Raw genomic sequence first — 27980 nt, 5'->3', positions numbered from 1 at the left:
ACGACGACACGGCGCTCTGAATAAACGTGTTCTCACGAGAACAGCACCACTTGTACTTCGGTGGCGTTGCTGTCATTAGTTGAGCCATACATTCCCAGAATGGACTTCGATTATGTGGAACAAACATCACCGTAGAGAGGTATTACTGTGGCGAAGGGTTTTTTAATTGTGCAAGTGAGCCACACAACTTCGTTTGTTTGTCATATCTGGTAGATTTTCTACACCGCGCGCTGGTACTGTCGCTAACCAGGTTAGCTTACTTTGGTAGCTAACTTTGTAGGGTTGATGGCTAACGGCTAGCTAATAAGCAGTAGCCGGTGACTACTAGACGGCAACAGCATTAGTTTAATTAGCCAGTGGATAGATTAGCATCAGCGATATCCGGTGAGACCACAGCTTTCGCGAACGTAGAACGTTAGCTTCTTGGAAATTGTTTTATTTGTTTATTAATTTATTTTGGTATGAAGTAAAAATTACTGTAAAATGCACAGTTGTTGCTTTGGTCAAGCCTTGAAATTGATTCGTCTATCAGGGCACTTAGGTTTGGTCATTAGCAAGCTGACCTATGTGGTGGCTAAATAGTCACAGGACTGTGTGACTTATCGTAGCAAGTTCGAGTACCACTCCACCCAGCCTGGCCACAGCGAGGATGTTCCCCAGCCTGGCCCACAGACCACTGCACGTCTTCTGCAGGGTCTCCTTGCAGCACAGAGCCTCCCTGTCACAGCGATCACCGAGAGTCCCGCAGCCCTGTTATTGTAAGGATTCAGTTATTGAAGACAGTACTTTTTCCGTCACGCCTTTTCTGTCAACCCAGTTATTCACAACCTGTTGTGGCTTTCTCAGATTATTACTCTCCAACATGGAACATGAGTTTTAGAAGAAGGGGCAAACTCTTGTCACGTTTTCATCCACAGCCTGGCAAAGTGGAGGCATACATAGCTTATGGTTCAGCCTCCCAGACTGCCGTGTGGCCTCTCTAGGGTTGGGTAAGGTCCAGCATTACTCTACCTCTGGCAATAGTAAAGATGGTCCACCAAAACAAGGAGCAGGGGATGCGCCCGAAGCAGAGAAGGTGGTGTCTGGGGCCACGAAACCCTTCCTAGCCTCGGCAGGTAATTTATGAATTTCTGACCAATGATTCTACCATTGCAGTTGCTGCAGATTGTTGATCACTGTGATATTATTCATCTTTCCTGTTCAGCATTCTGTTTTAGATTATGCCTTTGATGGTGTTGACATGTATGTCTTTATAGGTTAATGTTTTCCCTTACCTCTCTCCCTTAAATGTACTCTACTCTCCCAAACAGCAGGACTAAGTTCTGGTGAGCTCCCATTTTTTTGATATCTGGAAAATATTTAAAAATGAATCATGCAAGGATATTTTTCTACAGTCAGATTGATACTCACTCTGTTGCTTTCTCAGGCTCAAAACTTCAGGGTTTGACGAAGGCTGAGACAATTCAAGTTAAAGGTAATGATGAATGATTTTCGCATACTTAATGTAACACAAGTTTTAAGGTATGACAAAAGCTCATGACCTGTTTATTGCTTCAGTCTTTTAAGAAAGATCCAGGCAGTAATGCGGATAAAAGTTGGGTTGATTTGTGCGTATGGGGCAAAATGACCTTGGAGGATGGCATTAGGTAAAAGAACCATTAATAAATGTATAGGAAAGATGATAAGATTTTCACTGGGAGTAACGAAGAAGGACAGGATTAGGAACGATTATATTAGAGGGACCGCTCAGGTTGGACGGTTTGGAGACAAAGCAAGAGAGGCAAGATTGAGATGGCTTGGACATGTGTGGAAGAGAGATGCTGGTTTTATTGGGAGAAGGATACTGAATATGGAGCTGCCAGGGAAGAGGAAGGCCAAAGAGGAGGTTTATGGATGTGGTGAGGGAAGACATGCACTTGGCTGGTGTGAAAGAGGAAGACAGGAAGAAATGGAAACGGATGATCCGCTGTGGCGACCCCTAACGGGAGCAGCCAAAAGTAGTAGTAGTAGAATAAAGGTATAGGAAAACTATTCAGGACCCTTTTTGTAGAAAAAGAAAACTTTCAGAAAGATTTGAAAAGCTTTATGTTAGGGATTTTGTACATTTAGTTTATATCATACATTTTTTTGGAGGACAGATCATATCATATTCCTTGTGATCAAAGAAAAAAGGAGATTGCTTGAAGTTTTTAATGAAGAGAGAAAATACTGTGTTAATGTGCTTAGTGCGGGCTGTCCTGAAGAAAAGAGATTATGGATCCAAGTACACTCAGAACAACTTCATCACTGCAGTCAGAGCCATGAATGAGTTCTGCCTTAAGCCAAGGTAAGATATGTTTAGAAGTAATAAGTGGGCCTGTTATATTTAATGGAATACACTTACTGTATGCGTCATGATTACCAAGAGTCAAAACAACTCATGTTTGCATGTTTTCATACAAGCTGTCATATTACAAATGCTTTTTTTTGTATGTGTGTGTGGAATTTATTCACCACAGCCCATTCATTGCTAGCTGAGATACCTGCAAGCCACACAATTATGGCAGAAATTCCACTGGGTTAATAACTAAACTCACTGTGGTGATTAGCTAACATGATACTGGCCAACATCGTGGCCATTGATGCCATTGACTTAAGACTGCATCTTCCCACCCCCATCCCCTCATGTGACTTCAGTGACCTGGAACAACTACGAAAGATCAGGAGGCGCAGCCCTCATGACGACACAGAGGCTTTTACTGTATTTTTGCGGTCAGATGTGGAGGCCAAGTTAGTTGAACACTCCTTTTTCTGTTCCAGTTCTGGAAATCATACATCAAATTCTGTCTATTGTCTCTATTTCTGTCTATTTTGCTCATGCCAAAGTAATTTGGTCTCTAACTTAAACTGGTTTTCATGTTTCCCGATGACTTTCAGAGCACTAGATGTATGGGGAAGCCATGAAGCTCTTGCCAGAGAGACAAAACTCAGGAAAGAGGTGGAAAGAGAGTACCAAGAGAGTAGGTGTTTCTCCCACCTGAATTACAAAACTGTTGGTTTTATTGTAAGTTTCTCTGTGCTCATGTTATTTTATTTTTTTTAAGCACTGAGTTTAAGTTATATTGTGATGGCAGAAACTTTGTGGACGCTTTTGAAACTTCTCAAACTATTTGGTCCTCTTCAAAGGGAAAAAAAATATGGCCAGGTTTTCAATGTAATTGTCAAGCGAATTTGTAAATGGAAAAACTTGGAATGTTACAAAAAAGTGAATTAGATGGGTTTCCATCAGCTGGATATAAACAGGTTGATAGGATTCTTAAACATAGGGAACTCGATCTTTGGGGAGAATTGTTGGCAATATTTCACATAACTCTGAAGCGAAACTAAAGAAATGTACTTGTTGATATTCTCATTCCATAACTAGTGATTATATATAATCATGATGGCTTCTTTGTGCACATGACCATCACCCTATATGGTACTTTTAAGTAGTTCTGTTGGACCAACTTTGCATTTGGGAATGTGCTAATTTTCGGTGTTACTGTTATGTGCATTTCCACTTCAGGAAATTTTATCCAAACTTGCCATGTCCAGTCAGTTTTTTTGTTTTGTTTGTTTTTGGGTTTTTTTGTGTACATTGGCATTTACATACAAATATATGGATGGAAGCCCAGCTTATGTTAGAGATTTACGTGAACTCAAACGCATGGCGTTCATTTTTATTCTTCCAGATATTTTCCGAAATCAGCAATTACTGAAAGAATACAAAGACTTCTGGGGAAACACAAAGGTGAGCACCTTAATGTGGCTATTAATACTATAATATCTTATGGATAACAAGGTTCAACAATTGACAAGGTTCACTTTTTCTTTTTTTTTTACCATTTCTGATCCTGCCATAGTTCCCAAACAGTTCGCATGACCTTTGTCCCTGTTTGCGGTTATCAGGCCTGTCAGCAAATCTACATGACAATGCCATTCTCTCTGTCATTCATGGAGTCTCTCTTCACTGTATGATGCTCAATGACTCTGTACATCACAGCTCTATACTTCAACAGCACACATTTGTGAATTTTTGCCAGAAGAAATACCCCTAATGTATTTCATGAGGTAATGCCAGCTTTATGAGGGATGCCCCTTTGTTAAGAAAGACGGATTAAACACACAGTAGAAAGCTAACACTGGTTGGCAACTTGTCTGTTCATTTGGGCACTGACTGAATGTTAAACTTCTATACCTGGCTGTCCAATTCAGCAGGTAACCAGTAATCTTTTGGGAAATCTGTTTAAGTCTAAAACCCCATGTACCTGTGACCAGCTACAGTGAGACCGAATCGAAGTTTCCCTCCCTAGTGAAAGTATTTAGCAATTGCTGATGATAGTTTAATGCAAAGAGAGCACTTGTACACCAAATACTACACACCATATAGACCTCTCCCTTTTTATTTTCTCATATAGCCTCGATCAGGCAAGAGGGCAACATTCCTACAAGGACCGGGAAAGGTGGTGATGGTTGCTATTTGCATGTAAGTATTTATATTCATTATTTTGTTATTCTTACTTACCTTAAAATCCTATACTAAATATTAGGATAAAATCACCAATATGAGCTTCTCCAGATTACACTGTTGGTCACTGGTCAACTTTCTACTATGAAGGAACAAGGGTTGGTCTGTCCTCAACAGGGGAAAAAAACCACAGCTGTTCACTTTCAGCATACATACTTAGTACGTTGTAGTGTGTCGTTGTAAGCCCAGCCTAATTTCCGCAATTGTGATATTTGTCATTGTGAGGAATTACCTAAGCCTTTGTGTTATTTGCCCAGCAGTTATCAGGATATTTACCCTTTTTAACCCTTTTTAAATCCATTCCAATATCTAGATTGATATCTAGAAAAAAGTGTTGAATTTTGAAAAGAAGAATGTGTATGAACCCTGTCTCACATGGGACATTGCAGCCTATTGGATTAGAGTTATTGAGTTAAGAGCATGTGCAGTCACATGAAGAGCCACCCCGTTCATTTTTTTTTTGTGTGCCCCCGACGTTGAACTCAAGTGACACACAAGACTCATGGGACTCACTTAGCTTGTTCGCAATTTAGAACCCAGATGTGGTCTGATCTGGGTACATCTTGTGTTATCTAGGTGCAAAGAAATTATCAAATGTTTGTTGAATTGAAAAATGGTTATGTAGATGGAGAATGCAGAAGGAAATTAAAGACAAGACATCAACAAAGGGCGAGTGTCTAGCTTGAGTAGGAAAACAGATCTTGGTTTGGTATTCTACCAGTGACTAGCCACGGTGTTTTAGGTCCAATTCATCTCTAAAAAATACACCTAGCTGGTAAATAAATGGAATTAGCAGGTGAATTTTGAGATGCGCCAGCTACTGTTGCTGGCCAGCCAAAAATTTTATTTCCTTCATTATTTAAGGACTTTGATAACTATTTGTCAAGTTCCTCTCCCTGCCTCCCACCCAATGACTGCTGGGATAGGCGCCAGCATCCCCGCGACCCTGAGAGCAGGATAAGTGGTTTGGATAATGGATGGATGGATGGATGGATGGATAACTTATTTGGATTACTTTTTTGGTTGAAAATGACATACTTGTTCTTCATCATGTGTTTGTAGGGTTGGTAAAAAATTGAGCTGTTGATAAGTATCGATTCTGAATTTTAAAGATATCAATCTCCAGTGCACTGCACATTTGATACTAGCCTGGCTAAAGTCACACTGGAAGCACTCATCGCCATCACCTTCATTCAGTTTGAATGAGAGGTCACTAAGTGATTACAAACAGCATGGTGGGATAACTTGTGGTGTGAGGCGGCGTGGCAACAATCAAAATAGAAGTTCAACTTTGATCCTGCCGTGCAAGAAATGTGCAGCAACCAGTCAGATTTCAGAAAAACACATCTGGGAAAATTTTCTCCCGAGCAAATATTGGTTTGCGTTTTTTCCAACAACATGGAGGAGAAAGTGATTATCTGTGTCGGGTTTTCCTGAACTGTATGACACAATTCTGCCAATGTACAGAGACGATGACAAAATAAACACTGGTTAAAAGTGCCAGAAATTATTGGCGTTTCTGGTGTGTAAAATAATGTACAGAACTATCTTATCCACATGCCATGAATATCTGTCTCTTCTTGGTTAGTAATTGATCTTATGTAGAATGTTTTTAATTTAATTTTACTGGGAATAAGAATAAACTATAGACATGTCTACCAGCAAGATGTCACATCTGCAGATGGTGGATAGCAGCTGGCAGTTTTGCTGCCCCCCAGTGTGTCTTCAGCCTGGCTGTCATTCAACTGACTGTCACTAAGCTTGTCACTTCCCTGAGATTGGACTGGCTGGTCAGACTGCACCAGCCTCACTATTCTGCAGTTTACATGCAAGGGAACCAAAGTTGGTTTGACAAAATGGCTTGGAAAGAGACAAACACACAGGCAGAGACCGAAAGGGAGAGAAATAGACACGTGTATTTTCCCCCAAATACACTCTACTTTTGCCCTTGTTATAATTACTGTTATGATTTTACTATATTTTTCAGTTGGATAGTAATTTTTTTTTTTTTTAAATGGCTTTATAGTTCGCTAACAATATTTTCTCTGTTTGGGTAAGTTGAAGGTATTAAGTAATTATATTTTGTGGAATTTTGTGGGGGGTTTTTCTTTCAGTTATATGGAAAATGGTATCAAATATCAAAACTCTTGCTAGTATTGTTTCCAAGTTCAAAATGTTGGTATTGTGACAACTCTGTCATATTAGTATTTCATCTCACTATTTCTTGCCTTTTTCCTCAGCAATGGGCTGAATTTCTTCTTCAAGCTTCTGGCTTGGGTGTACACTGGATCAGCTAGCATGTTCTCCGAGGCCATCCACTCATTGGCTGACACCTGTAACCAGGCACTTCTTGCACTAGGAATCAGCCAGTCTGTCCGCAACCCTGATGCTGTGCATCCGTAAGTGCTAGAACTTGGTCATACTATCTCTTCTGTAGTAATGAGATAAGTGAACTCAAATGGCCCATAAGGGGATACTGTGTCATTATGCAAAAGGTGAAACGGTATTGAATAGGACTGTGTGATATGACGATATACATTGTGTGATGATAGAAAAGTGTCTGTCGTTTCATATTATGCACTGTCGTTTATTTCGTTGTGTCAAATCACACTCTTTACAGCAATGTTTTTATCATTTGGAGTCTGTCCATGTTTTTGCAGATTACATTAATAAATTACTCTTATTGTTTTTTTTACTCACGAAGTTTTTATTGCACATACGTAACTAGTGTGGTTGTCGCCAGCTCTCCACCGCTGTCGGTCTCTCCTCCAATTCACTGAGCTCCATGTGTGGAGGAGCTGAGCCCCACCCGTGGTGAAACCGGGAGTAGAAGAGAAGAGAAACTTAACACGACTATAAATCACATAAAAATGCAGTAGAAATTGTTTATTTACATTATTTACCTAATTTATGTGCACTTGTTTCATTTCAGCTCAGTATGAGAGTTTCCACTGCATTTTGCTGTCCTTTATGGTCACGCTACTCTCCTCTGCTCTCTGTGGTTTAGCTAGGGCTGGGCTGCCCCTCCAAACACACAGGCAGCGTGTACATACGCGGGGGGGGGGGGGGGGGGGGGCAGCATTGACCAGAAACTATTCATCGAATTTACCAAAAATGTGCTATATCAGGATGTGTATCATTATCTGGATATGAAATGACCTATATCAGGATATAAGATTTTGTTCATATCGCACGGACCTAGTATTAAAGAATATAAATTATAAGAATTCAGTCAAAACCATCACCATGATGATACAAGTCCGATTCTAAAATATCCAAAATAGAATTTGCTGTCTGATGGCCATTAACAGATCTACAGATATCACCATTGATGCCGAGTCCCTTGCAAAGAGCATTTGTGTAGAATAACCAAGTTGCATTGTCAACTTAGAAATAATATTTTACAATTATTTTGCTGTAGGTATGAAGTGGCCTTGATTTGGCTGAAAAGGGTCTTGGAAGCTTGTCTTGATGTTGTCTTTATTTTTCCCCACAAATGAATGTGTTTCTGGCCTTTTTCAGGTATGGCTTTTCCAACATGCGCTACATCGCCTCCCTTATAAGTGGAGTGGGAATCTTCATGATGGGAGCAGGTCTCTCCTGGTACCATGGCATCATGGGACTGCTGCACCCACAGCCCATTGAGTCTCTGTTGTGGGTAAGTGGCCAAGTCATCTCTTATCCTGAACTCAGGGTGTTCAGATGAAAAGGAACCATCTTTTAATCAGTTTACTGTGATTCTCTCTCTTTATAGGCCTACTGTATTTTGGCTGGCTCTCTTGTCTCTGAAGGAGGTAGTCTATTAAACATACTCTTTTGTTAGGCAATGGTATTGAAAAAGGGTTTGATTATACTTAACCATTTGTCTCTATATCGTTTTAGCTACGCTGCTAGTAGCCATCAATGAGATAAAGAAGAGTGCCCATCAGCAAGGGGTGTCTTTCTATGAATATGGTATGTGATGCACAAATGCCTATTATTAATAATAATAATAATAAATCAATCTTAAATAGCGCTTTTCTAACACTCAAAGTCGCTTTACAATAAACGAGGTGAAATAAGACAAGACAACAGATAAACATAAAGAGATACAGAGGTGGATGGGAAGGGGGGGGGGCTACGAGAGGGAGAAGCGGCAGCCACACACGACACCAGCAGTACTCTCTAACTTAAACAGATACAAAAGGGCAAGAAAAACAAAAAACAACAACACTGGGGATGTTGATTTTCTGTAGGGGTTTACTCCCGTAGCCTATTCCTCTCCCGAGGTATCCACTAGGCAGTGGCACTATTTAACACATAGCTGGGGGGCTGGTTCATGGGCATCAGATAATATCCACACACCAGTGGGCCTGCGTACCGCACATCTAGGGGCCAGAACTCCTCCGAGTCCCTTGTAGTTCAGCCAGGGTCCAAGGTGTACCCAGTTACCATGTGTTGCCATGAGGAGGCACTCCATAGGGCTTGCTGTTGGAGAGGCTATGTGCTGGCAAGGAGAGACTTGCGTGCTCGGCTCTCCTGTTCACATTTCTGCTAGCCAGCAGTGAAGATTGAGAGTGAGGCATGACAGACACAGAACAATACACCAACGCACTAGACGCTTCACAACACCTCGACTTCTTACAGAAGAATGTCAGACACATTATGCTCAGTTTATATGTAATTGAATAGTGCAACCCACGTATTGTTGCCTCGGCATGTAGTTCTTATCAACCTATCATCTAGTAGACCATGTGACTGACAGGCATTGTTGTGTTATGTTTGTAGTAATGCAGAGTCGAGACCCTAGCACAAATGTAGTGCTGCTGGAGGATGCTGCTGCTGTACTAGGGGTCATCATGGCTGCTGGCTGCATGGGGCTCACTTCACTTACAGGTAGGTATTCATAGGCATATGTACTGTCTGTTTTCTTTGTGGATTTGTTCGGAATGTTTACAGGTTTATACTTGTTGCCCGTACTAATGTTCACACCAGGAAATCCTCAGTAAATGGAGTTACTTTTACTGGTCCTTTATATTTTTATTACCTATTATCTTTACTATGTGTATTATGCTTCTGATGATAAGCCAGTCTAACCCCTACATTAATATATCATCTGTCTATCTGCACATCTGTTAGGATTTTGGACTTTGCTTTAGTTCCCAGTTTAAACCTGAAACACAATAGTGCAAACATTAACTTCTTGTCAAATTTCTGAACTTAATCCAGTACTGGTGTTATTTCATTTTTTACCTCCTTATTTTTCTTGCTTACTTTTCCTTTCCCATTCTTCAACTTACCCCTGCCAGGTAACCCTTACTATGACAGCTTGGGTTCCCTGGGTGTAGGCACTTTGCTGGGCACTGTCTCAGCCTTCCTCATCTACACTAACACAGAGGCCCTGCTAGGACGCTCTATACAGGCTGAACATGTACAGAAGCTTACAGAGTTCTTGGAGAATGACCCTGCTGTAAGGTTAGTAAACACATGGATGGGCATCCGTGAGCATAAACAGTCATAGCTGTCACATGCACGTGCACAGTGTCCCTGTCAGGCCTGGAAAAAAAAGAAGTGCCCAAACAGTACTCGCAAGACAGCAAGTCTAATGCAGTGACATCATTGGCCTAGAAAATGTTTTATGTTCAGTTCTCCGGTCTTAAATAGACCACCCTGGTATTTATTGGTCTTTACGTGCAGCTGGCTGTCCAGAGGGATGTAAACAGGAGATTCTCAGTTTTGTGCCTCCTTAGGCGGTTATCCACCAAGGTTCAGGTCCCTTTGGAAGAACTAAAGGGTTCAGAACTATCCACAAGCGGAGCCACATAGTTCTCAAATGCGTGCTTTCTCACAGTACTGCAAGAACCGTGAAGGTCTTTAAATTACGGATATATTACACAAAATGTGTGATGTCTACACTTTGTAGACATAATTTCGGCACACAACAGAAAAAAATACAATCACCACAAACAACAAGGAGGAGGTCGATGTCTATGAATAAATGCTCGGTTAGTCTTGTACCTCCTGGTTGGTCCATTTGTCCATTTTGGTCATTTGATTTTCCACAAACACCCACATCTTGTAGTTTTTTGTTTGGGTTTTTTTTTGGGGGGTATATGTGTTTTTGTAGTTTCAACTTTCAACTTTATTTCACACAAAAATGAAAAAATACAAGTTATACATATATAATACACAATATGGTGTGAAAACGGACACCCCAAGGAAGCTCAGCAGAGCTTATGGATGGGGGCCCATATGTTAAGCAAAGTAATGTACATAAAGAGTAACAGATATAAAAGGAAAGAAAAATAAAAGAAATAAAACCTACAAAGAAAAATAAAATAAGAATAAATCTAAAGTTCTAGCCCTATTATTAGCAAGTTTTTAGTATATCAGTCAGCAGTATATTTCTGAATTTATGTTTTAATTTCTTTTTAAAGACATGTATGGATGATGACATTTTCAAATCATCACTTAATTCGTTCCACACCTGTGGGCCTTTACATGCCACACTAAGGCTCATGCATCTAAGCCTGCGCAACCTGCCTGCTATAAGGTTCTTATTTCTGGTGCTAGATGCATGCGGAGGGAGGCAAATTTGAATGAGGTCACACAGTCTGTCATTGATCCCATAGATAACATGGTACATCAAACAAGCATTATGAAAAACATTACATTCAGCAAGCCTTAAAAGACTATAATTACGGAAAAGAGGATCTGTGGGAGCACAGACCCCAGACCACGATATGGCACATATAACTTCTTGTGCAGAATCTGTAGTTTTTTTAGATGACTGGGAAAAGCGTTGCACCAAATAACATTTTAGTAATTGATATGAGGCTCAAATAAAGACTTGTACAAAGTAAGAAGTGCTGCACGTGGGAGAAAAATGTCTTATCTTAAAAAAAAACAGACCAACATATTTAGATAATCTTTTTGTTAAAGCATCAATATGGCACTTAAAATTTAAGGATTCATCCATATGGAACCCTAGGAATTTTGTGGACTTGACACTTTCGATATCCTGACCATTAATTTTGAGACAAACATGCTCAGCTTTATTTTGATTTTTGTTGGAACGAAACACAGTGTAGTTTATCTTGCTGATATTTAGGGATAATTTATTACATCTGAACCAAGTATCCACCTTCACCAGCTCCTCGTTTAGAATTTTTTGAAGATCATTTGGACTCCTATGTGACAGGAACAAATTTGTATCATCAGCAAACAATATTCTATGTAAAATGTAAGAGGAATTTACAAAGTCATTTATATACAAGATAAAGAGGAGTGGCCCTAAAATGGAACCCTGGGGGACCCCATACTTGATGGATTTACATAAAGATTTGTGGCCGTTTATAAGTACATATTGGTTTCTCCCATAGATATAGCTTCTAAACCAGTTAAGCACTATACCTCTGACCCCGTAATGATACAATTATTTAAAAGAATCTCAAAATCAAGTGTCAGATCCCTTGGACAAATCCAGTTTGCCGTCCTGGTCACTGCTCCACCCCCTCTGCTGATCCGGGGGGGGTGGCTGCAGACTACAACATGCCTCCTCCGATACATGTAGAGTCGCCAGCCACTTCTTTTCACCTGACAGTGAGGTGTTTTGCCCAGGGGACGTAGTATGTGGGAGGATCACGCTATTCCCCCCAGTTCCTCCTCCCCCCTGAGCTGGTGCCCCGACTGACCAGAGGAGGTGCTAGTGCAGAGACTAGGACACATACCCACATCCCCGGCTTCCCACATGCAGACACAGCCAATTGTGTCTAGGGATGCCCAACCAAGCCCGAGGTAACACAGAGATTCGATCCGGCGATCCCTGTGTTGGCAGGCAGCAGAATAGACCGCTACGCTACCTGAACGCCCCTTGGATATGTGTTTTTGTCTTTGTGTTGCACTACTTGGGGAAACGATATTTCGTTTCATTTCACGTGTGCAGGTGCATGAAATGAAATGACAAATAAATGTTCCTGATTCCTGATCTCTAGCTAGCAAGCTGCCTGTTTTCAATCATGGTAGTTGTTCATTCTCAGTCAAGCGTTCTTCATTCTTATATGCTTGCATTTAGCGAGTCAGCGCCATTTGATTTGCCCACCCCCCAATAGTTCCTGGGCTGTAGAAAAGTACTTTCCCCAGAGTAGGTACTGAAATATTACCTGAAACAATGGTTCCAGGATCTAAAATCAGCCCTGGTTCCTGCTGTGGAAAACAGCATAAAGTTTTGAATTCCAGAAAGGTTCCTGCAGTGGAAATGAGCCCACTGACTACATAAACACACAATTGTGTGACAAAATGGGTTTTGCTCTAAAAGGGGGGGGGGGATGAGTAACCGGTGAATATTTTTCAGGTGGCCAGCCAAGGAAATGTACATTCACAGACTATGTGGTGCAGAATGGTGCCTTTAGTATTGATGTGGATGTAAATCACCTCAAAGTACTCAGACATAATAAAAGGTGTTTTGTGAAAGTGCCACAAGGTTTGTTCTCATGAAAGTACAACCTTAACTGCCAATTTAATTAAAAGGTTTGGATTTTGGATGTTAAACACATTACACTGTAAAGGAAATATCCTAGTGTCCTGGGGTTACAGCTTCTTCTGCAAGTGGAAATGGGGTTTTCTATGAGCAGGCCTGCTTTTAAATCTCAAAACATTATTCTAGGATGAAGAGATGCTCACACGCATGCTTTCATTTTTATTTTGCGTGAAGGGCCATACATGATGTGAAGGCTACTGATATTGGGCTTAGTAAAGTGCGCTTCAAGGCAGAAGTCGACTTCGATGGGCGAGTGGTGACACGATCTTACTTAGAGAAGCAGGACATCGACCAGATTCTAAATGTAAGTAGTTTTTTTTTTTTGATCCGTGCCTGATCAGAATATATCTCTATAAATATTTAATCCATATTGGAATCATATTACATGTTTAGCGTCTCTGTAATTACTACCAAGTGAAATCCATGTGCATTGAGCACTGAACTGCATCTGTCTTTTAAACTACAGTAATTTTGTTTCTGATATGGTTTGTCACTTGCAGCTCATAGTTTCAGTGGCACTGAGAGATACACATGTTGAGGCAGGGCCAAGCAGGAAGACTGTAATGTTAGCCTTGACTACTTTTATCCTTCTGTCTGTCTTCACTGTCAACAGACTGCTGGCAATGCCTGTTTGCAGCTTTGTCAAGTACCCTGTGTTTATCTATACTGTCAGTATAACAAAGATGCATGTGATAAAAGATCTATTGATTTGCACTTGTAGGATATCCAGCAGGTGAAGACTCCTGAGGAGTTGGAGACTTTCATGCTGAAGCACGGTGAGAACATCATTGACACCCTGGGGGCCGAGGTGGATCGTTTAGAGAAAGAGCTCAAGGTATTTAAACATCCTATGGAATAGGTGTTGTATACTCACTATGGATTAGTGACAGCAACTATTCAATAACCAAATGTGAGACAGGAGTAGGCGTGAACATGGGCGCCGTCTTTAGTAACACACTTCTGAACGGCTGGTTACACGTATCAATGACGTACACCGGGGAATTTAGAGTGCCGTTAGGGACAAAGCAATAGTCAATACACAATATATTCCTTCCCCTTTACTTTAATGCTCCCTTACCAAAAGTCAAACTCTTCTTCCAAATAAAACTCGGTAATCAGTGGTCTTTTCTTTTATAATAACATTATAAGTCCAGAACATAGCCTATTATATGAACTAAGGGTAAGAGGGTAGACTGCCTCTATTCCTGGACTTAACCCGGGGTTTATTCTGCCCCATATTGAGGGTTAGCCTCTAGACTAAACTAAAGAGTCGATCTCTCTGGAGGTCGTCTGTATCTAGTGGGATAGCGACAACCTGTGGGAACGTCAACAGTGGAGTGTCTCTGCTTGGGGACTGTGTTAGCATTGGCCTGTGAGAATCAGTGTCTGGAGTAGGCACTCTTATAAACACAGGTGAGCTTGGAGTGGTGTCTATCACTGAAGGCTGCAGTGATGGTGCAGGATCCTGGTAGATCTCTGGTAACAGGTCTGGGTTCCTCAGCGGAGAGGTATCATTGCAGGAAAGAGAAGTATGCAACAGCTGGTCGGCATGTATTCTCCAGATGATACGATCATTTGTTTCCACTGTATATGACACAGGGCCAGTTTGTGCTACAACTGTTGCAGGTATCCGTTTTGGTCCTCTGGCATAGTTCCGGGCGAGAACTGTCTCTCCAGCTGTGAAGCTCCCGCATTTGGCTTTAACACATCTCTCCACTTGAGCATGCTGTTGAGTCTGCACAGCTTGTTTTGTCTTTTGTGGTCTCAGTAGGTCGAGCCTGGTACAGAGTTGTCTCTTCAGCATAGCTGAGGCAGGAGATACCTTTGTCGTAGCATGAGGTGCATCCCTGTATGAAGTCTACTAGTCTCTCTGCAAGACCATTGATGGCAAGATGAAATGGTGCCGACTTGATGTGCTGAATACTTGGCTTTCATGAAGAACTCGAACTCTTCCAACACCAGTTTGGGCTGTTATCACTCACAAGTTGTTGTAGTAGTCAAAAACAGCTGAAGATAGACCTTAACTCTTCCATGTTTCGCTCAGATGAGGTACTCTTCATTATGGCAACTTCAGGCCATTTGCTGTGGGCATCAACAACCACTAAGAACATGTGGCCTTCTACTGTACCAGCAAAGTCTATATGAATCCTTTGCCATGTTTCTTCAGGCCAGTCCCAAGAGTGTAGTTGTGCAGGCTGTGGGTCATTCCTCAGCTTCTGACATGCTATACATGACTTGGCTTGCTCCGTGATAGCTGCATCCAAACCTGACCACCAGAAGTAGCTGCATGCAATTTATTTCATACGCACAACACCACAGTGTCCCGAATGTAGTTCCTTGAGCACTTGTTTCCTCAGTGGGGGTGGAATGATGACTCGATAGCCCCATAGTAAGCAACCAGATTGGATGGTGAGCTCATGTCTCCTGACTAGGTAAGGCTTTAAGCTCTGTGTCATCTCTCCTCCCCTTCCACGAGTAACAGTGTCAGTAATCTCAGAAAAAACTGGGTCTGTGCATGTAAATTTCTTTACTAGAACTGAGGTCACTGGAGCAGCAGTCACTTCCTTGAAGTAGAAAATCTCAACCTGGAATGGCTGAGGGCGTGTGACAGGCAACGGTAACCTTGAGAGCCCGTCAGCATTACTGTGCAGCTCCGACTTCCTGTATTTGATATCATACTGATGGGCAGATAGTAAAAGAGCCCAACGCTGCACACGACTGGCTGCAAGTGAAGGAATGCATGTGTGGGGACCATTGATTGAGGTGAGAGGTTGATGGTCAGTCAGGAGGTTGAATCGTCTGCAAAGAGAAACTGATGGAATCTCGTCACTCCAAACACGATAGAGTGCTTCACACTCAATCTGTGCATAGTTGCTCTCCGCTTTACTCAACATCCGCGATGCAAAAGCAATCGGTCTCTCTTCCCCCGATGACATGATATGCGAGATAACCGCACCCACACCGTACGGCAGTGCATCACATGCCAACTGTAATCGTCAAAGTGGGTGAGGGCTTCTGACTGCGATAGGGCTGTTTTCACTTTTTTAAAGGCCTCTTCACATTTGCCTGTCCACCTCCACTGTTTTGTCTTGTTCAGTAGTTCATGTAGTGGTTTTAGCATATTTGCTAGGTTAGACACAAACTTTGCATAAAGAACGTAGCTGAATCACATTTTTCGGTGCAGGTACTCACAGAAGGTCGGAAAAACTCGCACTCCCAAAAGGGAGCTTGCAGCACCTGTACATGTCTCTTTGCGTCACTATGGTCAGCAGTTTCTGTGAAGCTGGATCTACATGCATCTGCAGATAGGCTCAGCATAAGTCTATCTTGCTGAACTGCTTTCTGCCAGCCAAACCTGAAAAAAGGTCATCAATGAGGGGTAAAGGATATTGTTCTGCAGTTAAGACAGGGTTCACAGTTACTTTGAAGTCACCGCGGAGTCCGACGGCTCCATCCCTCTTCATGACTGGAAAAACTGGCGTTGTCCATTGGCTAACACTCACTGTTTCCAACACTTCGCTCTTGACTAGTTTGTCCAGTTCAACCTCAACTTTGGGTTTTATGGCATAAGGAACAGGTCTTGCTTTTAAGACACTTTGGTTTGCTCCCTGGCTTGACTTAGCCTAACAGTAATGTTTTTCATGCTGCCAAGTTCTCCTTTGAACATATCTTTATGTTTCTTCAATGTTCCTGGTAGCCCTGTATCTTCCTCACAGGTGCACTTGCCAGTTCAGCTTGATCTTTTCCATCCATTTACAGCCTAGCAAAGCTGGATGGTTTCCTTTCACTACGTACAGCAGGAGTGTTTTCTTCTATTTGTTACGCTCTGCTGTCACATTCACAACTCCTATCACTGGAACAGTCTCACCAGTATAGGTCTTTAATATTAGCTTTGTCGGTTTGGTGAGGAGGTGCTGTAGTTTCTCTTTGTGAACAGCCTCCGACACCAAGGATGCAGTTGAGCCAGTGTCCACTTGCATCCGTACTGCTGCACCATCCAGTAGTGGTGTCACCCAGTATCCATTTTCATCACCTGAGACCGATAACACATGCAAAGTCTCTTCTTCAGACTGTGAGCTGCTCTGGTCCTCATGTGAGTGCTCCATACTGTTCACATGTCTCTTTTTGCTTCCCCTGAAGTCACTTTTCCTTGTTTCAGGGTTCCTGCTTGACTCATCTTTTTGTTTTACAGGCACGTTCAACGTGGCCCTTTTTGCCACAGCCTCTGCAGTTTAAGTCTTTAGACCAACACGCTCATGCTTGATGTCCTATTTTTCCACATTGATAGCAAGGTTTGCCTGTAAATACCCTGTTCTTAAGATCAGTTGACACCTGATGCACTTGAGTGGTGGTACTTAGTTGCTGTGCTTCCCTAGAAGCCATCTCCATAGACGTGCTGATTTCAATTGCCTTTGTTAATGTCAAGTTAACTTCTGTCAATAGACGTTTCTGAATCACCTCACTACGCAGTCCACAGACCAACCTGTCATGTATGGTGTCACCTAATGCTTCTTTAAATTCACAGTGTTTGGTTAACTGTTTCAATACATCCACTGAGATAGATTCTCCTTCTTGATTTCGCTTATGAAAACTGAATCTCTCTGCAGTTATCAAAGGCTTAGGTGAAAAGTGGTCCTTTAAGGTTTTCACGAGATTACATAGCAGACTGAACGTTTTTCCTCCCATAACACTCAGAAACGTTGGCACTAAAATGTCGTCATTAATCTTGTTGGCCATCACAAAATATTTAAACCTTTCAGTGAATAAACGCCATTGTTCAGTGTTTTCCTCAAATGGTCTGATATTTCCAACCAGTGCAGCCATTTTCAAGTAATGTTCGTTAGTGTCCTCTGATTTCAGCAATTAGTCTTATCCTTATGCTTAGTTTCACTGTTAGCCAGTGTCTTTTTTTCTCTTCCTTGTTTCGTTTGACTTACTGCCCCTATGTTATTTTGTGGTCCCGACACAATCCTTCCCTTCTCCTTTTTCTTCAGTCTCTTTTCCACCGCAGAGATTCCTCCTTCCCTTGCAGCAGCGCTGTCCTCCTTTCCTGTGCCGTCTCATCCACACTGCAGCAGCTAGCGTGCACCGTTACCCCAGTAGCCACGACCTCGCATTGTACACCCATGAAAAACTCATTAAACTCGAACTTTCTTGCGAAGATAACAAACACAACGTGAGAACGCACTTCCTCGTCACCACTTTTGCTCTATACTCACTATGGATTAGTGACAACAACTATTCAATAACCAAGCAGGAGTAGGAGTGAACATGGGTTTCCTCTTTAATAACACACTTCTGAACGGCTGGTTACACGTATCAGTGATGTACACGGGAATTTACAGAGTGCCGTTAGGGACAAACTAATAGTCAATACACAACAATAGGGCTGGGCAATACAGCTAAAAAATTTGTCATGATAAAATTAGGGATGCATGACAATATTGGCATGTCATCTGTATCAGCCGATAAAGGCTTTAAAATGAAATATTGACATCGGCCCAAAATGCCAATATGACAGGCCGATAAGATGACGTTTTAATTATGCGCGTGTGATGCAAACCGTTGACCAGGCACATGCGCAGCACATTACATAGGCAGGGTGGAGTGGGTTTTTATAGCTGCTACACCAACTGCGTCTGTGTTGCATGTGGTTGCATGCCAGCCGTGTGAGTTTTCGGCCAAAATGAGTTGGAAAATATCAGCATATTGGATATAGGCAAAAATCCAATATTGTGCATCCCTTGATAAAATGTGTCATTTCAGTCAATATCGATAAATATTGATAACTTCTAATGACCTATTTTTAATAAAGACAAGTATAAAAAGGTTGAATTTAACCACCTTACTTTGAATTTAACCACTTTATTTATCAAAGCACACAGGTAATAATTTTACTCCAAAGGGTGGAAGTGGCTAAAGTGATAAAATAAGTTTGTTGTATTCCCGCTCTTGGTTGGGACGGTTTTCCTGCACAGTTTACACACAAGTGTTCTGATATTGGTAAGACTTAAAACAAGCACGACACTGTCCAGACCCAAGATGCGTCCTACTAAAAGTCCCTACTAAAATGTCCCTCTCGGGTTGACCGTGAGTTGAGTGACCACAATTTGTGATGCATAGCCCACGGCGGCAGTTGTGTGCCGTGGAAAATCAAAAAAATTGCCATATGTACAAGCTGGCCTGTCCTTTTTTTTTATGAACAATTTCCTCACCATCTGTTCTCATTGTTTTCTCACTCCACGCTGTTTCTGTTGTTGTGTCACATGTCGATGGTGCAACCAAACACACCTGTTAAATGATTGGCTGTTTTGCTTCTCACTTGTAGCACGCTCCATTGTCAAGGGATGTGATGGGCTGTTTGTGAGCCAAGGAGAGAGCATGCTTGGGGTTTGTCTGTTAAATGATTGGCTGTTTGTGTGTTACCTGTAGCATGCTCCGTTATCAAGGGATATGATAGGCTTTTTATGAGCCAGGGAGAGAGCACACATATTCATTATATGCTTTCATGCCGGTTTGCATTTAATGCTTTAAGTGAAACTATTGAACAATTTTCTTATTACTATTGATGAAGTGTTTATCGCCAGTACATATCGCTATTGTTTTATTGCCCAGGCCTACTATGGAACCTTCTTTTCTCTCCATTATCTGTTCTTCTTTGTTGTCCCTCTGTCCTGCAATTAAGTGAAATATCTACACATACCAAAACTCCCTTTAGTGGGCCTTTTTATAATGTTATTGTGTGTTTGTTGATTTATGAAGTTCTTCTATCAGCAAAAGCATTTCATACGCTGATTTATAAATATTGTTTTTATTTGTTTTGTCTTTTTGTAGCAACGTAACCCCGAGGTTCGTCACGTAGACTTGGAGATTCTATAAATGCTTGTAAATCTTTGCCGAGAGAAGATCCCGCTGCACTGAGAAGAAGGAGCCACGAGAGGAGGTGGTGGCCTGGGGGCCGAGCCCACCTTCCACACCCTGCAGTCTGTTCTCCCATTCCCACCACTGCCATCCAGCCATCTTTTCGGACCAACTCATCATTAAGTCTTACCTTATAACAGTTCTAGAACTGCACACCGACAGTGTTTGTATAGTCATATAGTGCTCTCTTCCAGTTAATTAGTTTTGCTGCCAGTCAATGACAAAGGGTTCACGTTGTCAGAGGTTTACCTTTTACATAGAAAATTGGGTAGGTGGGGGGTAGCGGCGAAAGTCTAAGGACTGTGAAAACAGCTACCTAAAATTTCAAGAGAGTTTTATATCCGAGTTCACAGACAGGTATTGCACAGTTAGATCTTACAGCTATCAGCTTGTGTTCACTTTCCCACACAAATGTGGTTGAATTCATTTTAAATCATGACCTTCTTTTTCAGTTTACAAGACAGGACATTTATCTATTACCACACCTCTATAACTATTTAATGACACTATAGAACCAAAAATCTTTATTGGTATTAAAGAAATTCAATGACTGAACCCTTTGGTGTCTTAAGAATTCTTCAATCAGTAGACATTAAGCCATAAAACAGATTTCTTATTTTATGATGGGGAAAAAGAAAGTATTTAAGGTGGCATATTGCATTGAGCAGTTTCTTAACAAATTTGAAAACTAGTGATAGATTGTATTAGAATTTTCGAGAAATAAATAATCATCTCTTTCAAGTTTCCTTAAAGAGATTTGTATTTGATAGATTTGGCACAGTGTGTGGCCTGATCTTGAGTATAATAGCAGTTGTAACCATCAAAATTATGCAAAATTCAATTTAATAAGCAGGTCCATCAGATTATCAGAGAAGCATTTGTAAAGTTTGTATTCTGTCAGTAAGTCATGTCATGTCATCCCCCAAAGCAGCTGAAATGAAAATGTCAGATTTCTCCCCTTGCCAGTCAATGCCGTTTTAGGCAGTGGCATCACAATCTCTCACCCCTCTTTGTCATTTTCTCTTTTCACTTGCTCTGATGAACACTGCGGGCTGCTGTGGTGTTGTCCAAAGTTGAGGATTGGCACTTTGTCTTGATAGGTCAGCAGCTTTTCAGTAGATGCGGGCTGCTTTGATGTTGTCCTAAAGCTGAGGATTGGCACTTTGTGTTACTAGGTCAGCAGCTTGTCAGTAGATGATTGTCTTGTTCCAAAGATGAAGCAGTCATTGCCCCTAGTCCAACCAACTGTAAATAAGAGATTTTTTTTTTTGGAAATGGGCAGGACGGTTCACGTGAAATGCAAGGTAACACTTAACAATGCTGTCATGATTTATGGCAGTGAGGGGAAAAGGCAAATTATTGAATAAACCATCTGTCCCCATGCAGCACAGATATGACTGAATGGCGTACTAGTGTAGAACTCTCAATTCTCTGACCATTCAGGTCGGGACATACAGGATGTCCATCAGTTAACCTTATTAATTATGCTTGATATTGCTGCCAGATTCTGCATCACATTCAATATCTGGGGTTTTACTTAGTTATGACTGTAGGTGCTGAATCAAAGTCACAGAGATCTCTAGGCACCGCTGCAGGAGACTTGCTTACAATTGCAGCCCAATATTGAATGGCTCAGTGTGTGAGGAGGTGGGCTGAAGTGGTTTCAGTTCATTGGGAGGGGTGGATACATATATTTTTAAAGGTTTTCATGGATAATGTAATGTTTCCCTTTGGTTAGAACAATGTAATTGTCGCTGAAGGGCTTGGAATAAATATTAATTTATTAAATCATTCATTGCTTTTCTTCTGTTGTGTAACTGGGTTGTGTGTGTATGTGTGTGTTTCATCTGGCGTCTGACTGTATGATGTTTTTGTAAAAACCTTATTGCCCTAGTGTGTTGGCTTCCTTTTGAGCACAAGTGATGTTTTTTTGGAGCCAACAACCTCCTGTTTGCCATGCCGATTAATATGGGAGCCTGTGGTTGTAAAATTTGGGTTGGGCTCTTTTTTTTTTTACTGATCAAAATATATCAGCTCTGAGGACTTATCAAAAGCAGAATGCATCTCCATGATCAAAATGAGAACATGAGGGAAAGGGATTTGAGTCCTCTTGAGGGGGTCTGGCAGCCGTGGTCCACCTGGTGAGGGCATCTGGATGAGAAATCATAATTTGCTGACCTCATGATAGGAGAGTTAAGTCCTATTTCCGCCCGGTGCTGTATTTGTGGTTTACTGGAAATGTCAGCGCAGCTCCGTTAGATGGTGCAGTTTGTGCGGATGGGGGAGAGGGGGGGGGGTTGGGGGTGGAGGAGAATCAGCAGGCAGTGCGCTGACGTCAATAAAAACAGTCATCTCCCAAGCAGGCTGCGCACTGACCGACCCACCGCTGGAAAACGCAACGCACGGCGCCGCGGCTGGACCACGCTTAAACACACCTTTATCGACCGAGACAGTAACTCAGCCGGCCCGGACAAGCGAGAGAGAGAGAGAAACAAAAAGGGGACCCGCTTCATTGCAGGTTTTTAAAACCATTCAGTGTTGTCTAACCGTGTCGGTGTCATGTGTCGTGCCATTCCCAGTCGGTCGTCGCCGTGCTCCGCTGCCCATCGCTGTCTTTTCACGGGTCCCTCCTCAGACGACGGGCCGCTCGTAGACTCCACGTTATCATAATAAACCACCATAACCTCCCGCTGATGCAGGTTATCATATCAACATATAAGTCTGACTGTGTGTGTGTGTGTATATATATATATATATATATATATATATATATATATATAAGAATCATCCATCTTGTCACATCTTCAGATGACTGAACTGTAGCCTATGTCTCCATCGCTTCCGCAGTTCCCCACATCACACGCTGTTTCTTTCAGTTTTCTGAATTGGCATATCGCATTAAGCTGCAACAGACGATATAGCCTACATATCTGGATACATCGGTTTTTAAAAAAAAAATGTAGCGTGTCTTATTCTCTCTATCGCTCCCTCGCTCTCTCTCTCATAGCCTACAGGGGGCGCAGTAGACCTCATATGAGGTCTCGGGATTTTTTTGCAGCTTTCACAACAACACGAATCTATTACTTACGACCCCCACCCCACCCCCAGCACCCTTTCAATAGTCTTTTAACTTGTGCATTTAAATAGAAACGGTGCATCATGTCAATCCCATTGGGGGGGGGTCAAACATGCGAACAAATTCTATATAAAACTCGTGCAGAATCTCTTTTTCTGATATGTATGTGTGTGTGGGGTGTGGGTTTATATAGACATTGTGGTTTCTCTTTCCATCACAGGCAGAGGAACATGTTGAGGAGGAGTCCATGTGTTTTGATGGCAGGAGAACTGTAGTGACGTGTTCCCTCGCTCTACGCCGTTAGCCTCTTTACAGTGCTGCCTTGTCGAATCATGCTCAAGCAGCATTGTACAGGGCTATGACAGCATAGAGAGCTTTTCTACTGCATTCCCCCTTCCCTTGGATCACAGTCAACTCGTGACATCACCCTTTGAAAAAGAAAGTGAAAGTGCAGGGTGGACAACAGTGCAGTGATCCCTATTGTATTACAACTGACATGAAAGTGAAGTGTCTTGGCTCGTACAGACAGTCTGCCAAATGATGGCATTTGTAAAACTCTTAAGGGTATTGATATGCTCTAATTTCAAGCTGACTACAACTGAAAGGGAAAGAAGTTTGCAAGAAATAAAGCACTTTCTCTGGCTCAAGCTATTCATCGGAGACCCGTGTGTGGGTTCTTTAGTGGCCAATACCTTATTAAGATGGTAATTATACGTGTATTTGGGTCATCTGTTTAGTAACAGAACAGTTATAAATAAAGTGTTTTGAAGGTCAATTGCATTGTTTTATCGCTCACAACTGATTTTAATACAATTGTGCCTTTATCACACTATACCACAGGATATTGTAAAAGTATAAGATGGTCTCTAAAGGGGTTTTCATGATGCATAGTTCTCACAGTAAGCAATGGTTTAGTTTCAGGCCTTGTGTCAACTGTAAACTGAGCCCTAATATGGGATTAGTGATGAAAGCATTGATAATGAGGGATTCTCCACACCACTAATTATCTAACAAGCTTAAGGTCACCAGAGGTGAGGAGAGTTTAGGGTTGGTCAGTGGACACATCACACTGATGTACCGTCCTATATAATCTCTACGGTGCAGAGTCTTCATGTTATTTATTTATTCCTTTATTTTTTGGCTATGACCGAATGGTTTTCCCTGCATTTCTGTCCTGATTACTGGAGAATAGATGGCATCCGCTTCTGATTATGATGATTTGACCCTTCACAACCGAAAATGGCTTTTTGTGGAGTTCCATAGCAGCACAGAGGTTAGATTTAGACCCAGTAATCTTTCCAAATCCAAATAAAAACATATTTATTGTTTTATTACAAAACGTTTTTTTTTAAATTGACAATGTCCATGGGGGAAATGTCCATATGTGTGTGTGTGTGTGTGTGTGTGTGTGTGTGTGTGTGTGTGTGTGTGTGTGTGTGTGTGTGTGTGTGTGTGTGCGTGCGCGCGCGCGCGCGAAACTGTTATTTCAGTGACTCAGCAGTTCAAATGCTAGACCTTTGGTACAGGCCAGAAGGGAAGGGGGGTTGTTGGGTCAGGCACTTAACATCCTCATTGGCTGCAGCTCACACAGGGCTGCAGGCCGTTCTCGTTACAGGAAGTGCACTTAAGGGCTTTGAAAGAGTCCGTGAAACAGTTGCGAAACACAGACATCTTGCTGCCATGGCACATTGGGCATGGGATGAAGGCAAAGCCCCCACAGGTCTGGCACGTCTGGGGCTGCTGTACCCTCTACGAAGAAAAAACGTGAAATGAGAAGATGAATAAGTATTATACATCAAAATTGCGGCATTTTAAAACAGGGACGACTATTCTCACCAGATTATCAGTAACCCAAAGAAATCTTTGAAATGAGCAACTGAAGCCCTAGCTTTGCACAGTGTGGGTTCCACAATAGAGAGCTATTGAAACATAATAACGTAGTGCCTTATTCAAAATGGATGCACAACAATTTTAAGAGTCTAACTACATATAAAGGTAAATATACATATGCAGGTATGCATGCATACATTAACACAAACAAACACGAGTATTAAGATGCGCCACTGGCTGGACTCTAGATTAAGTATGATATGCATGACCTTTTAAGGCTGCATTCTTTTTATAGCCGGCAGTGACGAATTCATCACTTGAATGCTAACACGCTGCTTTTGTATGTAGTATTGAGCTTCTGTTTCTTTTTTTTCTTTTCTTTTTTTTTATCCTGCAAAATATAACCAAGGTCTGAGGAAAGGCGGGTGCTGGTGTCAAGAACGTTGCTGTAGCGGTAGATTTGTGTTCACACAATCTCACTTCTCTCTACAGAGGGATTTGACCGGCAGAACATTGCGTGGACAAATGTGTTTGTGCACGACTCAGTAACAAGCCTTTCATTATTGATGATCACTTATGGATGTACATGCATCTTTTACACTGTGCCTCAATTTGTTGTACCAACGCCATAACATGACAGAAAAAAAAGGATTTCCCCAGTTTTCAATTTATCTCAATGGCTCTAGGCAAACAGCAGTTTGTGTGAATATATCATGCTGGTGCATCACAACCCGGAAAGCCGAACAAAATCCAAGCCTAAACATATGAATTTTTAAACATTATATTGCCTTGAAACAAGCCACTGAATCAATTTGACTGGTGGGATTACAATCTACCACCATTTCCTCTCCCAATTGTATCTGGCCAATTACCCCACTCTTCCGAGCCGCCCCGGTCGCTGCTTCACCCCCTCTGCCGATCCGGGGAGGGCTGCAGACTACCGCATGTCTCCTCTGATACATGTGGAGTCGCCAGCCGTTTCTTTTCATCGGACAGTGAGGAGTTTCACCAGGGGGACGTAGCACGTGGGAGGATCACACTATTGCCCCCAGTCTCTCCCCCTCCCCCACCCCCACCTGTGAACACTTACCTCAATTTTTGTAAGGAGATCTTGCAGTTCTCCTGATTCATTCATATCTAGTATTTTCTCAGCGCCCTGCAAAATAAGCCTTAAGTCAATAGCCATTTCACACAACACCCTCACGGAGGCATGGCAAAGTGCTGAGTGCCATATATCACACTAGCATCGAATAATAGTGTGACCAACCCCAAGGTAGTGTCCATCGACGAACACGACAGGTAGTGAAGGAGGTTCCCCCACACGTTTGCATCGCTCCTCCAGCTCCTTTCCATACTCGCTGTCCAGGGCGATGTTCTTCTCGACAAACTTCACCCTGTGGTTCTGGAAGATTTTTCGGACAAGCTCACATCGTTCAAAAGTGGTCCTCACCACACGGAAGCTCGTAGTGTAGATCACTATCCTCCCAAACTCAAGCGATGACTCAGGCTAGGAGGAAGGCAAACAAGAACTGCTTTGAGAAGACTGTGTGGTTCTCATGAATGAACCTGCATGGAAATATTTTCACGCTCCCTCCTTATTTCATGCCAGAGTTCTCAGATTATTTCCCAGTTACGGGATACTGTGTAGTTCTACCACTGAGAATAACATGGTAGAAAAAAGACTACACTATAATAGAAGTACACTGATGGTAGAATTATTAACACAGTGATATTAACACAACTATGTTCTCTAAGTCAAGATGCTACTTTTCAGATTGACCTGTATAAACCCATAAGCATGTCAACCCAACCCTAACACATGGCACTAGCTGTTATCAAGGAACTTGTATTCATGAATAACAAACAGATCCTTGCGGAGAAAGAAACTGAAAGTAAATGCTGGGAATTCATTAACCTGATTAGGTTCTCTTGAAACACTTAACGAAATGCGTCATTAATCTTTAATTGCCCTGCGACCTTGTCTCCTTTTGTGCGCTTTTATTACCGGTCATACAGCCGCTTGTAGTTACTTGTAACCAAACTTTAGTCAGAGGTTGTGGAAACACTAAGGTAACATTAAGATCATATAAGCACCGATATCGATAGTTCCCATCGCTGGTCCCCAGGGACCACCACTATACTGCTGGTTTTCTTTTCTGCTAGGTAGTGTATTGCATTCACTTGTTACTCCAGGTCTAAAAACCTAAATGGCTGGAATACCTGACATCAACACAAGCAAAGTCTTCATCCTTGACCTTAGGTTCCATGTGAAATGAAAATGAACTCAGTTGGGCATACTTACACCACTGGATGTTGGGAGGTTTTCAAACAATGCTTGGCCTGCACTGACTTTGTCCTTGACGCCCCTCACTGTCCCGTTTTTGCTCAGGATGTTCACCCTCTTGATAGTGAACGTCCTGTCTCTGGTGACTCCCGCGTACACCAGCAGGTCATCAGGCTCACTTTCACTGTCATCCAGCTCAGAGCCCAAAAAACTGTACAGGGGTCCGTTTGCATCTCCACTTGTAGAAGGGGTGCTGGCCCGTTCCGCATCCGAGCTGCCGGTGCAGTCCGAGTCCAAGGAGTCCGAAGGGCCCTCATCCTTGAACATCTCCTTGAGGACACGGCCACTGTTTCCCGAAGCCACGCGGAACCTCACCCGCTTCTGTGGCTTCTCCTCTCCCAATGTCAGTGTCGTCCCCTCCATTGTGAAACCGGTACCAGATTACATGGTCCTCCACGCTGGTGTCCAGTCTCTCCCCTCTCATTCGGATGTGAATGTGGAGCTCAGACAAACTATTTTTTTCCCATGGATTACTAGAGTTTAATCCTCACAGTATGAAGACTTCTAAAAACGACTGAGAGCCTAAGCTGCCTTGCAGCCAGAGTCACAGAGGTGATAAATAATGTATACGTTTCTACCATGGCAACCGAGCAAGCTAACTTCAAGTAAACTGATAGTGACCCTTGAATTATTCATCACAATTTATACAGTTTTCTCCTAAGCTTTGACAGGAGAGTTTTAGTGGTCCAACTCCGTCATGGGTAATCAAACAAACAGCACTTCTTCCACATGATATCAGATGGCC

General features: G+C 42.2%; 2 protein-coding genes across 3 annotated transcripts; one reads left to right on the top strand and one right to left on the bottom strand.

Annotated features, from left to right (window-relative positions):
* The first annotated feature begins 64 nt into the window (after positions 1-64).
* Positions 65-21717, top strand: slc30a9 (solute carrier family 30 member 9). Of its 2 annotated transcripts, none has more exons than XM_056285336.1 (19): positions 65-139; positions 533-758; positions 918-1115; positions 1311-1325; positions 1427-1474; positions 2227-2326; positions 2677-2769; positions 2917-2999; positions 3711-3769; positions 4437-4504; positions 6787-6945; positions 8069-8204; positions 8301-8340; positions 8429-8500; positions 9314-9421; positions 9835-10000; positions 13239-13368; positions 13786-13899; positions 19899-21717. In XM_056285336.1, the coding sequence occupies exons 2-19, from the start codon at positions 650-652 to the stop codon at positions 19941-19943; spliced, it is 1743 nt and encodes a 580-aa protein (XP_056141311.1). In that variant the 5' UTR covers positions 65-139; positions 533-649; the 3' UTR covers positions 19944-21717. The 2 variants fall into 2 exon arrangements, with proteins under 2 accessions (XP_056141311.1, XP_056141319.1); XM_056285344.1 differs by having other exon boundaries at positions 69-139; positions 609-758.
* A 2913-nt stretch (positions 21718-24630) lies between these two features.
* Positions 24631-27598, bottom strand: grxcr1a (glutaredoxin and cysteine rich domain containing 1 a). The gene is made up of 4 exons (XM_056274231.1): positions 27194-27598; positions 26159-26398; positions 25982-26047; positions 24631-24810 (listed from the first exon to the last, which is right to left on the bottom strand). Exons 1-4 carry the CDS (start codon positions 27596-27598, stop codon positions 24631-24633), a joined length of 891 nt encoding a protein of 296 aa, XP_056130206.1.
* Positions 27599-27980: the final 382 nt, after the last annotated feature.

Source organism: Lampris incognitus, chromosome 1, assembly GCF_029633865.1.
Source record: "Lampris incognitus isolate fLamInc1 chromosome 1, fLamInc1.hap2, whole genome shotgun sequence".
Lineage (NCBI taxonomy): Eukaryota > Metazoa > Chordata > Actinopteri > Lampriformes > Lampridae > Lampris > Lampris incognitus.
This window is presented reverse-complemented; position numbering and strand designations above follow the sequence as displayed.

Coding starts and splice junctions, on each gene's coding strand:
- slc30a9 (XM_056285336.1), top strand. CDS start 650: ATGTTCCCCAGCCTGGCCCACAGACCACTGCACGTCTTCTGCAGGGTC. Junction 4,505..6,786: donor GTGATGGTTGCTATTTGCAT/GTAAGTATTTAT, acceptor CTTTTTCCTCAG/CAATGGGCTGAATTTCTTCT. Junction 8,501..9,313: donor GGTGTCTTTCTATGAATATG/GTATGTGATGCA, acceptor TTATGTTTGTAG/TAATGCAGAGTCGAGACCCT.
- grxcr1a (XM_056274231.1), bottom strand. CDS start 27,598: ATGGAGGGGACGACACTGACATTGGGAGAGGAGAAGCCACAGAAGCGG. Junction 26,399..27,193: donor ACCTCCCAACATCCAGTGGT/GTAAGTATGCCC, acceptor CCTTCCTCCTAG/CCTGAGTCATCGCTTGAGTT. Junction 24,811..25,981: donor ATCTCCTTACAAAAATTGAG/GTAAGTGTTCAC, acceptor TTTTCTTCGTAG/AGGGTACAGCAGCCCCAGAC.